The 14,663-nt window shown below is 44.6% G+C and overlaps 1 protein-coding gene across 1 annotated transcript; it reads right to left on the bottom strand.

Moving 5' to 3' along the window:
* Positions 1 to 13,765: 13,765 nt before the first annotated feature.
* LOC147970430 (uncharacterized) lies at positions 13,766 to 14,428 on the bottom strand. Its single transcript, XM_087523434.1, has one exon. The coding sequence runs from the start codon at positions 14,426 to 14,428 to the stop codon at positions 13,766 to 13,768; it is 663 nt and encodes a 220-aa protein (XP_087379560.1).
* Positions 14,429 to 14,663: the final 235 nt, after the last annotated feature.

The following is a 14,663-nucleotide window of genomic DNA, read 5'->3' as shown; positions in this document are numbered from 1 at the left end:
TCGAGTTGTTTCTTCAACTCCTTCAACTCTTCGGGGCCGAGCTTGTAGGGACGTTTGCACACAGGTTCCGTACCGGGCTCAAGTTCAATAACAAATTCAACCGGCCGGTTTGGAGGCATCCCTGGGAGTTCTTATGGAAAAACGTCTTGATACTCACAAACAACCGGAATCTGCGAAATAGCATCCAATTCACCCTTCTCATTGAGAGAAAACAACCGGATGGTATTATCCCGAGCGGCAAAGACAATGACATCCTCAGACGAATGAGTCAGTTGAATCTGCCTGGCTGCACAATCAAGCTGAGCTTTATGCTTAGAGAGCCAGTCCATCCCGAGAATAAGATCAATATCCGAGTCACCGAGAACCGTAGGAGAAGCAAGAAACTTGAACTCGCCCATCGTGATAGAAACATCCGGAACGATGGAGTTAGCCTGCATGCGCTTGCCGGGAGAGACAACTGCTAAAGGACTAGGCAAAACTTGTGAAACCAATTCATGCCTATTTGTAAACGGTCTCGAGATGAAGCAATGCGATGCACCAGTGTCAAAACGAACTTTTGCAGGAATATCATTAACAGGAAGGTTACCCATGATCACATCTGATGAGTCCTCTGCCTGAGCTGCATTCATCAAATTGACCTTGGCGTGCTTAGGGTTATGCTTGACCACAGTTGTACTTGCCGATCTCACAGGAGGAGGAGGAGGAAGACGCCTCTGGTTGAAACACTTGTTGGCATAGTGACCCTTCTGTTGGCACTTGTTGCACGTGACCTCTGAAAGCGGACGGTGATACGGAGCACTCGATCTTGGAGCTTGAGACGAAGTTTTGTTCTGAAAGCCTGGGTTGGGTGGGTGGGAAGAACCACTGCCAGCTTTGCTCTTCTGCTGATACGGCTGACGGAACGGAGGAGGAGGAAGCCAAAACTTCTGCTGCTTGGCCACTTGAGTAGAGGAAGACGGAGTAACATCTCTAGCACGCTTCCTGGAAGCATCACACCTCAACTGAGCAGCCTCTTGCTTCAGTGCCATGTTGTAGAACTCATCGTATCTCAACGGCTCAAAGAGGACAAGAGCGAGCTGAATTTCTTCACGAAGACCACCCCTGAACTGATAGATCATGCTCTTCTCATCAGGAACATCCTGCTTGGCAAAACGGGCGAGCTTCTGGAACAACTTGTTGTAGTCATAGACAGACAAAGAGCCTTGCTTCAGATTGCGGAATTCCTCACGCTTGCTCTCAACCACACTTTGAGGAATGTGATGAGCGCGGAAATCTTGACGGAAATCATCCCAAGTTATAACACGTCCACCTCTGGAATCCTTGTACTGCTGGAACCACTCTGCAGCCTGATCTTTGAGTTGGAAGGAAGCGAATTTCACAAAGTCCTCAGGCCTGACGTTACTGCACTCGAAATGCTTACACAGATCCACAAGCCAATCGTCAGCATCGGTTGCCTCAACACAATTGCTGAAAGTCTTTGGCCCGTTAGCAAGGAACTGGTTGAGTGTAGCAAAGTGACTCTAATTGCTGCCTTGATTTCCTTGACTGCCTTGATTGTGCTCTTGGAGAATTTGCATGATCAGCTGAGTGTTTGCATTGGTTGCGGCCATCACAGCTTGCCATGCCTCTGGAGGAGGTGGAGGTGGTGGCGGATCAGGATTCGGAGTCGTGCGCGTTGGAGGAGCCATCCTGAACAGGTTGACCACCATTAGCACATTGATAGACAAATATTGAAGCTGAATCCAACGGAATGAAAATTGCAACATAAAGTCTTCACATCCGAACAAAATGAACGAATGCACTTCTCTTGAAGTGGTCACATATTCCTAAATTGCGAAGCCACGAAGAATCAGGTAGAAGGGGTACAACAACGGAGGATGGAATCAACATATGACGTCGAAGCAAAACGAATGCCACAACTCGAAATAAAACCAAGGGTTGGCTTGCGGAATAAGCCGGAACAAATACATGATAGAAATTTCGTCCGAAGTTTTCGTGGTGGAACCTACACGGGCTCGATCGTACAGCACCATCATGTACAAGGCAGTGCACATGACATACGAAGCGTCCCCGAGTCAGCATAGCCAAGGACTCTTTAAGACACAACGAGACCACTGTAAAATCGACCGTGAATAGGCGAACCACTAGACGTCGAACCCCAATTTCATATCATACATCTGTCGGAAAGATATCCTAAGGCTACTTGAATTCCCACCTATGAAATTCCCGAAATTTTCCCGGTTATGCAATCAAGTGTTGGGGATACAGGGGAAGCATAATATCTCACCCAAGCTAGCAAATCCTACATCCAGCTGTATCCATCCTTCAACACATAACCAAGAAACCTTCGGAAACCATCTATCTCAACCTTCGAAAAGCATCCATTATACAAGTTATGGCGATACTCCCGAACTCCCGCCCCAGTACTGGGTGGCGTCGAGGTTATCTCACCAACGAACTGCATAAAGGAGATTTTCGATGTCGCGCACAAATCTCAAGTATACCAGAATTGCAACGATAAAATTGTGACGACAACACCTCGGAGCTCAACTCCCCGGGACACTGCCACAACCCCTAAAGACAGGAGGCACCAAGAACAATGTTCTCGTCACAAAACCATCGGAACAAAACCAAGATACTCGCGTGATCCTAAAAAAAAATTTAGTGAAATTTGAGAAGAGAAGAGTCAAAACTCTACGTCAGGATGCCTTACCAGAGTGATGAGGAGACTGGGAAGTAAAAAGAATTCCTAAGCTCTCCGATATATAATTCCTAAAGACTCAAAACATTTTTCTAGACACAACTCGGCTTCTAAAAACGATCAAGCAATGGGGCTCCTAAGGTCGGGGAAGGCTCTGATTACCAACTTGTAACGCCCTCGATGCGGCTATATCTCCCACGTGTCGAGGCACGACTTAGAGGCATAACCGCATTGAAAGCAATGTCGCAAGTCAGGAAATCATCACACATCCCATGTACATAAATAAGATAAAGGGGAGGTACATAGTTGGCTTACACTCGCCACGTCACATCAAAGTACATAAATAAAATCCATCATACAAATCACTCATGGCCCGACTACGGTGCCAAAATAGAAAAGACCCCCAACATGCGACAAGGCCCTGAATCGATAACCCCAACTAGGCACCACTACTGATCATCCGGAAAAGACACGTAGTATCGCTGAGAGTCCTCGTCGAACTCCCACTTGAGCTCGTAATCGTCAACTGGAGCATAAACACCTGGACCTGCATCTGGAGTTGTAGTATCTGTGAGCCACAGGGACTCAGCAATCTCACACCCACGCGATCAAGACTATTTAAGCTTATAGGACAGGTACGACAATATAAGTGGAGCTGCAGCAAGCGACTAGCATATATGGTGGCTAACTTATACGCAAATGAGAGCGAGAAGAGAGGGCGAAGCACGAGCGAGAAGCTAGAGGAACATCCTGCGCAAGCATAACTCCAACACTGTGTCCACTTCCCGGACTCCGCCAAGAAGGGGCCATCACGGTAACACACACGGTTGATTCATTTTAATTAAGTTTAGTTAAAGTTATCTACAACCGGACATTAACAAATTCCCATCTGCCCATAACCACGGGCACGGCTTTCGAAAGTTCAATCCCTGCAGGGGAGTCCCAACTTAGCCCATGACAAGCTCTCACGGTTAACGAAGGAAAAGACCTCCTCCCAAGACGTTCCGATCAGACTCGGTATCTCGGTAACTCAAGACACTTCGACAGGTTAAAACAAGACCAGCAACACCGCCCGAATGTGCCGACAAATCCCGATAGGAGCTGCACATATCTCTTTCTCAGGGCACACCCAGATTGTCCTAGGTACGGGTAGGCCAGCCCAGAGTTGCCCCTGGTGGCCACCGGTAGCTGACAGGTGGACCAACACTCAGAGGAGCACTGGCCCGGGGGGGGGGGGGTTAAAATAAGATGACCCTTGAGTCTGCAGAACCCAAGGGAAAGAAAAGGCTAGGTGGCAAATGGTAAAACCAAGGTTGGGCATTGCTGGAAAAGCTTTAATCAAGGCGAAATATCAAGGGGTTCCCATTATAACCCAACCGCGTAAGGAACACAAAATCCGGGAACATAACACCGATATTACGGAAACTAGGGCGGCAAGAGTGGAACAAAACACTAGGCGAGAGGCCGAGCCTTCCACCCTTTACCAAGTATATAGAAGCATTAAGATAACATAGCAATATAGTGATATCCCAACAAGCAAATAAAAGATGTTCCAATAGGAACGGCTCCAATCTTCACCTGCAACTAGCAACGCTATAAGAGGGGCTGAGCAAAGCGGTAACATAGCCAATCAACGGTTTGCTAGGACAAGGTGGGTTAAAGGATCAATCATGCAATTGGGAGGCTGCCAAGCAAATGGTAGGCGTCGTAGCAGTGGCAAAGCAAAAGAGCGAGCAAACTAGCATAGCAAAGATAGTAGTGATTTCGAGGGTATGATCATCTTGCCTGCACAGTTGTCAGAGTTGACTGGATCCTCACAAGCAAACTCAACGGGCTCCTCAGTAGCGAACTCGTCTCCCGGCTCTACCCAACAAGACAAACAAGCAACAAGGATACAATCAACCACGTGCAAGACCAAGCAATATGATGAAATGATGACATGCTATGCGGGATGCGATGCGGGATACAAAATGCAAGATATGACAGGAAATGCATGAACCTGGCCTCAACATGGAATTCCAAGGGTGCCACTGGATAGAAGGGATGAAATCGCTTGAAAACGATATAAAGATCATTGGAATCGGAGTTACGGTTTGGAAATGGCAAGCGTTTTAAGATAGGACACCGGTCTGCGATTTACAGCAAGTAGGCATTTAAATGCAACGAAATAAACATGCTACAGCCACCAAACATGAAAACAAAATACATGGCAGTGATGTACACAAGATGGTTAACAAAACACTAGCACTGAGCCATAGGCAAATTCATGCATTAAGGGGTTCAAACAAGCATGGCAAAAACGAATATGCAAAACAGATTCCAGACTTTGTGAAATTAACACTAGCCTGAAATTTCAGATCACAAAGCCCTCTTCGGAGAAGCAAAACAACATGATAGATAACCTGAACATGACAAGTAAGAACATGGCATGGAGCTACTCAACAAGCTTAACAAAACACCCAAAGTGACCTGGGGCCAAAAGGGTTCACAAAATACTCTACCGAGCTCACGAACATAGCTCGAACACAATCAGTTTTCAGACTTGGTGAAAACTGAGACATGCTGAAATTATAACTCACGAAGGCATGTAAACGAGCTCGATGCACTCACTATGGTGCAATTCATGGCAAGGCAAGCATATATCCAGAAATAATACACAATATTCTAGCTACACATGGCAAGAACAAAGGCATAGCATGCATGGAACACTAACGGTAGCATCGGCAAAATCGCAAACAAGTTGACGAACTGCCCAGATTAACAACGAAGCAAAAGTTGAGCTCGATTGAGTCAACCTAGAGTACTCCACATATGCAAACAAAGACATTGATGGATAGAGCATAACATAAATATCAAAAGTCCCTTACTGATCATCCTCAAAAGAGGCACGGATCACTAGGAAACAAGCTGGACATATAGCATCATGAACTAAAATATCCCAGACTTGATGAAAATCACTAAGTCCCTGAAATCAGCAATCTCAGGTACCTCTCTTCGCAAGCTTGCACAAGACAACACACACATCCTAAAAATGCATGGGTGGCACCTCTGGAAAGAAGAGAAAATGCTTAAAAATTCATCCCAAAGGGGCACATGCATATCATGCACGAATTAAACATGGCAAAAATGACAAAAGTGCATGATGAACTAACGGATCTGCAATTTAACTCACGAAGCCTCCTACTAACAGCATTTTGGGCAACAAGATGACCTCAAATGCAAATGATGCAATGGAATGAAATGATGTACATGTCGAGACGAAGACTTTGATATATCATATGCCCAAAACGGAGCTACGGTTGCGGAGATACAAGCAGTCAAAGAATGCATCATGAGCTAGGGTTTGGGGAAAAAGTCAACCGATGCCCAGATCCAGATCTGGATCGGCACGCTTCCCGAGGCGGCGCCGGAGTTACTGTAGCTCGCCGGAGACGCGGGGGTCGCCGGTCGGGGAGGAGGAAGAAGAAGCCGGGGCGAGGCCGAGCGGCGCCGGAGGAGGAGGCGGCGACCGCGGGCGGTGGGCGTCCGGGGCGGCGCCGGTCGGTGGCGGGCGGCGGCGGCCGGCGTGCGGCGGCCCGGCGAGGCGACGAGCGACGGCGGGGCGGCGGCCGAAGGAGGAGATGAAGGGTGGCGGCGACGGGGCTCCTCGGGCCCGGCGAGGTGGAGAGGAGGCCCCGCCTCGGGCCTGCGGGCCGGCGGCGAGGTGGTCCGCCCGCCAAGTGGCGGCGCGCGATTCGCGGGGAGGCGGGGCGGACACGTCCGGCGCCGGGCGGACGCGTCCGGCGGCAGATCTGGAATCTTTTTTTTTAGGGTTTTGAACGGGGGAAGAGGAGATCCGAATGGAGGGGGTATATATAGGCATAAGTGGAGCTAGGAGAGTCCAAATGAGGTGCGGTTTTTGCCCACGCGATCGTGATCGAACGCTCTAGGACATGGAGCAGAGTTAGATGGGTTTTGAGCCAAATTGGAGGGGTGTTAGGCTGCAACACACACGAGGCCTTTTCGGTCCCTCGGTTAACCGTTGGAGTAACAAACGAAGTCCAAATGATACGAAACTTGACAGGCGGTCTACCGGTAGTAAACCAAGGCCGCATGACAAGTCTCGGTCCAATCCGGAAATGTTTAATCCCCACACACGAAAGAAAGGTAGAAATGACCACCAGAGGAGAACGAAGCGCCGGAATGCAAAACGGACAACGGGGAAAAAGCTCGAATGCATGAGATGAACACGTATGCAAATGCAATGCACGAGATGACATGATAAGAGATGCATGAAAAAAGAAAAACAACACACGGAGACAAAGACCCGAACCTGGGAAATAAATATAACTTAGCGCCGGAGACGGCAAGAGTTGGATACAAATATGGAAAGTAAATCTGGGGCGTTACAAAGACAAAAAGGGAGAAAGTCTCACATTAACGAGGCTAATCAATGGGCTATGGAGATGCCCATCTATTGATGTTAATGCAAGGAGTAGGGATTGCCATGCAACAGATGCACTAGAGCTATAAATGTATGAAAGCTCAACAAAAGAAACTAGTGGGTGTGCATCCAACTTGCTTGCTCCCGAAGACCTAGGGCACTTGAGGAGGCCCATTGTTGGAATATACAAGCCAAGTTCTATAATGAAAGATTCCCACTAGTATATGAAAGTGATAACATGGGAGACTCTCTACTATGAAAATCATGGTGCTACTTTGAAGCACAAGTGTGGTAAAAGGATAGTAACATTGTCCCTTCTCTCTTTTTCTCTCATTTTTTTGGGCCTTTTCTTTTTTTATGGCCTTTCTTTTTTTTACGCCTTCTCTTTTTTATGGCCTTTCTCTTTTTTTATTTATTTATTTATTCCTCACTTGGGCCAATGCTCTAATAATGATGATCATCACACTTCTATTTATTTACAACTCAATGATTACAACTCGATACTAGAACAAAGATGACTCTATATGAATGCCTCCGGCGGTGTACTGGGATATGCAATGAACCAAGAGTGACATGTATGAAAGAATTATGAACGGTGGCTTTTCCACAAATACGATGTCAACTACATGATCATGCAAAGCAATATGACAATGATGATGCGTGTCATAATAAACGGAACGGTGGAAAGTTGCATGGCAATATATCTCGGAATGGCTATGGAAATGCCATGATAGGTAGGTATGGTGGCTGTTTTGAGAAAGATATAAGGAGGTTTATGTGTGAAAGAGTGTATGGGGTTTGGATGCACCGGTGAAGTTTGCGCCAACTCTCAATGTGAGAAAGGGCAATGCACGGTACCGAAGAGGCTAGCAAGGATGGAAGGGTGAGAGTGCGTATAATCCATGGACTCAACATTAGTCATAAAGAACTCACATACTTATTGCAAAAATCTACAAGTCATCAAAAACCTCGGCACTACGCGCATGCTCCTAGAGGGGTAGATTGGTAGGAAAAGACCATCGCTCGTCCCCGACCGCCACTCATAAGGAATACAATCAAATAACACCTCATGTTTCAAATTTGTTGCATAACGTTTACCATACGTGCATGCTACGGGACTTGCAAACTTCAACTCAAGTATTTCTCAATTTCACAACTACTCAACTAGCATGACTTTGATATTATTACCTCCATATCTCAAAACAATCATCAAGCATCAAACTTTTCTTAGTATTCAACACACTCATAAGAAAGTTTTATTATTAATCTTGCATACCAAGCATATTAAGATTTTAAGCAAATTACCATGCTATTAATACTCTCAAAATAATCTAAGTGAAGCATGAGATATCAATAGTTTCTATAAAACAAATCCACCACCGTGCTCTAAAATATATAAGTGAAGCACATAGAGCAAAACCATAAAGCTCAAAAGATATAAGTGAAGCACATAGAGCAAAATTATAAAGCTCAAAAGATATAAGTGAAGCACATAGAGTATTCTATCAAATTCCAAATCATGTATGGCTCTCTCAATATGTGTGTACAGCAAGGATGATTGTGGTAGACTAACAAGCAAATACTCAAATCATAAAAGACGCTCCAAGCAAAACACATATCATGTGGTGAATAAAAATATAGCTCCAAGTAAAGTTACCGATAGAAGTAGACGAAAGAGGGGATGCCTTCCGGGGCATCCCCAAGCTTTCGCTTTTAGGTGTACTTAGATTATCTTGGGGGTGCCATGGTCATCCCCAAGCTTAGGCTCTTTCCACTCCTTGTTCCATAATCCATCAAATCTTTACCCAAAACTTGAAAAATTCACAACACAAAACTTAAAGTAGAAAATCTCGTGAGCTCCGTTAGCGAAAGAAAACAAAATACCAGTTCAAGGTACTGTAATGAACTAATTATTTATTTATATTGGTTTTATACCTACTGTATTCCAACTTATCTATGGATTATAAACAATTTTACTAGCCATAGATTCATCAAAATAGCAAACAACACACGAAAAACAGAATCTGTCAAAAACAGAACAGTCTGTAGTAATCTGTAGCTAGCGCAAGATATGGAACTACAAAAATTCTAAAATAAATTTCTGGATGTGAGGAATTTATCTATTAAACATCTTCAAAAGAATTAACTAAATATCACTTTCCAAATACAAATGACAGCAGTTCTCGTGAGCGCTAAAGTTTCTGTTTTTTACAGCAAGTTCAACAAGACTTTCGCCATGTCTTCCCAACGGTTCTACTTGGCACAAACACTAATTAAACACAAAAAAACACAACCAAAACATAGGCTAGATAAATTATTTATTACTAAACAGGAGCAAAAAGCAAGGAATGAAAATAAAATTGGGTTGCCTCCCAACAAGCGCTATCGTTTAACGCCCCTAGCTAGGCATAACAAGCAAGGATAGATCTAGGTATTGCCATCTTTGGTAGGCAATCCATAAGTGGATATCATGATAGATTCATATGGAAATTTTATTTTATTTCTAGGAAAGTGTTCCATGCCCTTTTTGAATGGAAATTGAAATCTAATATTCCCTTCCTTCATATCAATAATTGCACCAACCGTTCTAAGGAAAGGTCTACCGAAAATAATAGGGCAAGAAGGATTGCAATCTATATGAAGAACGATAAAATCTACGGGCACATAATTCCTATTTGCAACAATAAGAACATCATTAATTATTCCCATAGGTTTCTTAATAGTGGAATCCGCAAGATGCAAGTCTAGAGAGCAATCATCAAAATCACGGAAATCTAGCAAATCACACAAAGTTTTGGGAATAGTAGAGACACTAGCACCCCAATCACACAAAGCATAAAAATCATAATATTTAATTTTAATTTTAATAGTAGGTTCCAACTAATAATAAAGTTTTCTAGGGATAGAAACTTTCTACTCAAGTTTTTCTTCATAAGATTGCATCAAGGCATCAACGATATGTTCGGTAAAGGCTTTATTTTGACTATAAGCATGCGGAGAATTTAGCATGGATTGCAACAAGGAAATACAATCAATTAAAGAGCAATTTTAATAATTAAATTCCTTGAAATCCAATATAGTGGGTTTAGCAACATCTAGAGTTTTATTTCTTTTAATCCCACTTTTATCAATTTCATCATCAAGATCTAAATACTCTGAATTTTTAGAACGCCTTCTAGGTAAAGGTGGATCATATTCAGTTTCATCAAGATTTATATTGAAAATCAAAGATTTAATAGGAGACACATCAATAACTTTTAGATCTTCATCTTGATTTTCATAGGAATTGAAAGAACACTCTTTAATAAAGGCATCTTTCATAGCACGCGTCCTAGCGGTTCTTTCTTTGCACTCATCAATGGAAATTCTCATGGCTTTGAGAGACTCGTTGATATCATGCTTAGGAGGAATAGATCTAAGCTTTAAAGAATCAACCTCAAGAGAAATTCTATCAACGTTCCTAGCCAAATCATCAACTTTAAGCAATTTTTCTTCAATCATAGCATTAAAATTCTTTTGCGAAGTAATAAATTCTTTAATATTAGATTCAAAATCAGAGGGCATCTTATTATAATTTCCATAAGAGTTTTTGTAGGAATTTCCATAATTATTAGAAGGATTACTAGGATAAGGCCTAGGATTAAAATTCCCTCTAAACGCGTTGTTACCAAAATTATTCCTACCAACAAAATTCACATCAATAGATTCATTATTATTATCAATCAAAGTAGACAAAGGCATATCATTAGGATCAGAAGAGACACTCTTAGTAGCAAATAATTTCATAAGTTCATCCATATTTCCACTCAAAACATTAATTTCTTCTATCGCATGCACTTTTTTATTAGTAGATCTTCCAGTGTGCCATTGAGAATAATTAACCATAATATTATGTACGAGTTTAGTAGCATCTCCTAAAGTGATTTCCATAAAAGTGCCTCCCGCGGCCGAATCTAAAAGATTTCTTGAAGCAAAATTCAATCCGACATAAAAAATTTGTATAATCATCCACAAATTTAAACCATGAGTAGGGCAATTATGTATCATTAATTTCATTCTCTCCCAAGCTTGTGAAACATGTTCATGATCAAGTTGCTTAAAATTCAAAATATCATTTCTAAGAGAGATGATCTTAGCGGGAGGAAAATACTTAGAGATAAAAGCATCTTTGCACTTGTTCCATGAATCAATACTATTTTTAGGCAAAGATGAAAACAAGCTTTAGCACGATCTCTAAATGAAAAAGGAAATAGCTTCAATTTAACAATATCATTATCCACATCTTTCTTCTTTTGCATATCACACAAATCAATGAAGCCATTAAGATGGGTAGCGGCATCTTCACTAGGAAGGCCGGAAAACGGATCTTTCATGACAAGATTCAGCAAAGCAACATTAATTTCACAAGATTCGGCATCGGTAAGAGGAGCAATCGGAGTGCTAAGGAAATCATTATTGTTGGTATTGGTGAAGTCACACAATTTAGTATTATCTTGAGCCATCGCGACAAACAAGAAATCCAACACACGAGCAAACAAAAAGCAAATGGGCAAAAAGAGGCAAATAGAGAGAGAGGGGGAGGATAGAGAGAGAGGGCAAATAAAACGGCAAGGGTGAAGTGGGGGAGAGGAAAACGAGAGGCAAATGGCAAATAACGTAATGTGGGAGATAGGGATTGTGATGGGTACTTGGTATGTTGACTTTTGCGCAGACTCCCCGGCAACGGCGCCAGAAATTCTTCTTGCTACCTCTTGAGCACTGCGTTGGATTTCCCCGAAGAGGAGAGGATGATGCAGCAAAGTAGCGTAAGTATTTCCCTCAGTTTTTGAGAACCAAGGTATCAATCCAGTAGGAGGCTACGCTCGAGTCCCTTGTACCTACCCAAAAACAATAGCTCAACGCAACCAACGCGCTTAGGGGTTGTCAATCCCTTCACGGTCACTTATGAAAGTGAGATCTGATAGAGATGATAGATAATATTTTTGGTATTTTTGGTATAAATATGCAAAGTGGAAAGTAAAAGCAAAGCAATAATAAAGTGATGGGAATTGATACGATGAGAAAGAGACCCGGGGGCCATAGGTTTCACTAGTGGCTTCTCTCAAGAGCATAAGTATTCTATGGTGGGTGAACAAATTACTGTTGAGCAATTGACAGAATTGAGCATAGTTATGAGAATATCTAGGTATGATCATGTATATAGGCATCACGTGCGAGACGAGTAGACCAACTCCCGCCTGCATCTACTACTATTACTCCACTCATCGACCGCTATCCAGCATGCATCTAGAGTATTAAGTTAAAAAAAGAGTAACGCCTTAAGCAAGATGACATGATGTAGAGGGATAGTTTCATGCAATATGATAAAAAACCATCTTGTTATCCTTGATTGCAACAATACAATACGTGCCTTGCTGCCCCTTCTATCACTGGGAAAGGACACCGCAAGATCGAACCCAAAGCTAAGCACTTCTCCCATGGCAAGAAAAACCAATCTAGTAGGCCAAACCAAACTGATAATTCGAAGAGACTTGCAAAGATAACCAATCATACATAAAAGAATTCAGAGAAGATTCAAATATTATTCATAGATAAACTGGATCATAAACCCACAATTCATCGGTCTCAACAAACACACCGCAAAAAGAAGATTACATCGAATAGATCTCCACAAGAGAGGGGGAGAACATTGTATTGAGATCCAAAAAGAGAGAAGAAGCCATCTAGCTACTAACTATGGACCCGTAGGTCTGAAGTAAACTACTCACACTTCATCGAAGAGGCTTGGATGATGATGTAGAAGCCCTCCGTGATCGATTCCCCTTCCGGCGAGCTCCGGAACAGGCCCCAAGATGGGATCTCGTGGATACAGAAAGTTGTGGCGGTGGAATTAGGTTTTTTGGCTCCATCCCCGATCGTTTGGGGTACGTAGGTATATATAGGAGGAAGAAGTATGTCGGTGGAGCTTCAAGAGGCCCACGAGGCAGGGGGCGCGCCCTAGGGGGGGGCGTGCCCCCCACCCTCGTGACCACCTCGTGGCTTTCTTGACGGGGGGTCCAAGTCTCCTGGATCTTATCTGATGAGAAAATCATGTTTTCGAAGATTTCATTCCGTTTGGACTCCGTTTGATATTTTGTTTCTCCGGAACACTGAAATAGGCAAAAAAACAGCAATTCTGGGCTGGGCCTCCGGTTAATAGGTCAGTCCCAAAAATAATATAAAAGTGGAAAATAAAGCCCAATATAGTCCAAAACAGTAGATAATATAGCATGGAGCAATCAAAAATTATAGATACGTTGGAGACGTATTAAGCGAACGAATGGACAGGCCTTGTTGAGGCTGGTGTAGTCGATACACATGTGCCAGGTCTTGTTCTTCTTCAGGACAAGGACTGGATTGGCCAGCCACTCGGGGTGAAACACTTCCATTATGAAGCCGGCCGCCAAAAGTTTGGCGACCTCTTCACCAATGGTTCTTCTCTTCTCTTCGGAAAATCGTCGTAGGGGTTGACGGACAGGCTTGGCGTCCTTGTGGACGTGAATTTTGTGCTCGGCGTACTTCCTCGGGATACCCGGCATGTCCTTCGGGGTCCATGCGAAGATATCCCGATTCTCACAGAGGAAGTCGACGAGCTCGCCTTCCTATTTGCTGTCAAGGCGGGCGCCTATGACAACGTACTTGCTGCAGATGGGGTCTTCTGGGTTGAGCTTCACTTTCTTGGTCTCCTTGGAGGGCTTGAAGGCGGCCTCGTCGGCCGGGTCCGGGGTCAGGATCGACGCGGTGGAGGCCTCGCCTGCCAGGCCGACGATCCGGTCGAGCTGGCGCCGCTCCTCGGCAATGACCAGCGACTCGGCCAACTTGGCGCTGTCTCGGGCGCACTCCAGAGACTTGCGGTAATCGCTGGTGACGGTGATGAGGCCTTTGGGACCCGGCATCTTTATCTTCAGGAACGCGTAGTGGGGAACCGCCATGAACTTGGCAAGCGCAGGCCGGCCCAGCAACACATGATACGCGCTGGACAGGTCCACCACCTCAAACCAGATCAGTTTGCGCCGAAAGTGGCTGATGTCACTAAACAGGACATCTAGCCGGACCCAGCCAATGGGGGAGAAGGAGAGGCCAGGCACGATGCCGTGGAAGATCGTTCGGGTCGGCTCCAGGTCCTCGGTCTTGAGGCCGAGCTTGGTCATCGTGTCGCGGTAGAGGATGTTGATGCTGCTGCTGCCGTCGATGAGGACTCGGGAGAACTTGCATGCGACGATGGTGGGGCTGAGGACGAGGGCGTAACCACCCGGACTCGGCATGACTGCCGGGTGATCCTCCTGGGTCTAGGTGATCGGGCGATCTGACCAATGCATGAACTCCAGCTTGGCCGGGATGACGGTGTTCACCTCCTGCCGAAGGATGCGCTCACTGCGCTTGTCATCGCCGATGCTGGTGAAGACGACGTAGGCCGCATTCTGGTCCGGGTAGGCATCGTCGTGCATCACGCCGCCAGCTGGAGGCGGCGGAGGTGGAGGCAGAGGTGACTGTCCCGCG

Source organism: Triticum urartu, chromosome 5A, assembly GCF_056163025.1.
Source record: "Triticum urartu cultivar PI428250 chromosome 5A, HENAU_Tu73, whole genome shotgun sequence".
NCBI classification, from domain to species: Eukaryota; Viridiplantae; Streptophyta; class Magnoliopsida; order Poales; family Poaceae; genus Triticum; species Triticum urartu.
This window is presented reverse-complemented; position numbering and strand designations above follow the sequence as displayed.

Excerpts from the sequence above, each read along its gene's own strand:
- LOC147970430 (XM_087523434.1), bottom strand. The coding sequence starts at position 14,428 with ATGCCGAGTCCGGGTGGTTACGCCCTCGTCCTCAGCCCCACCATCGTC.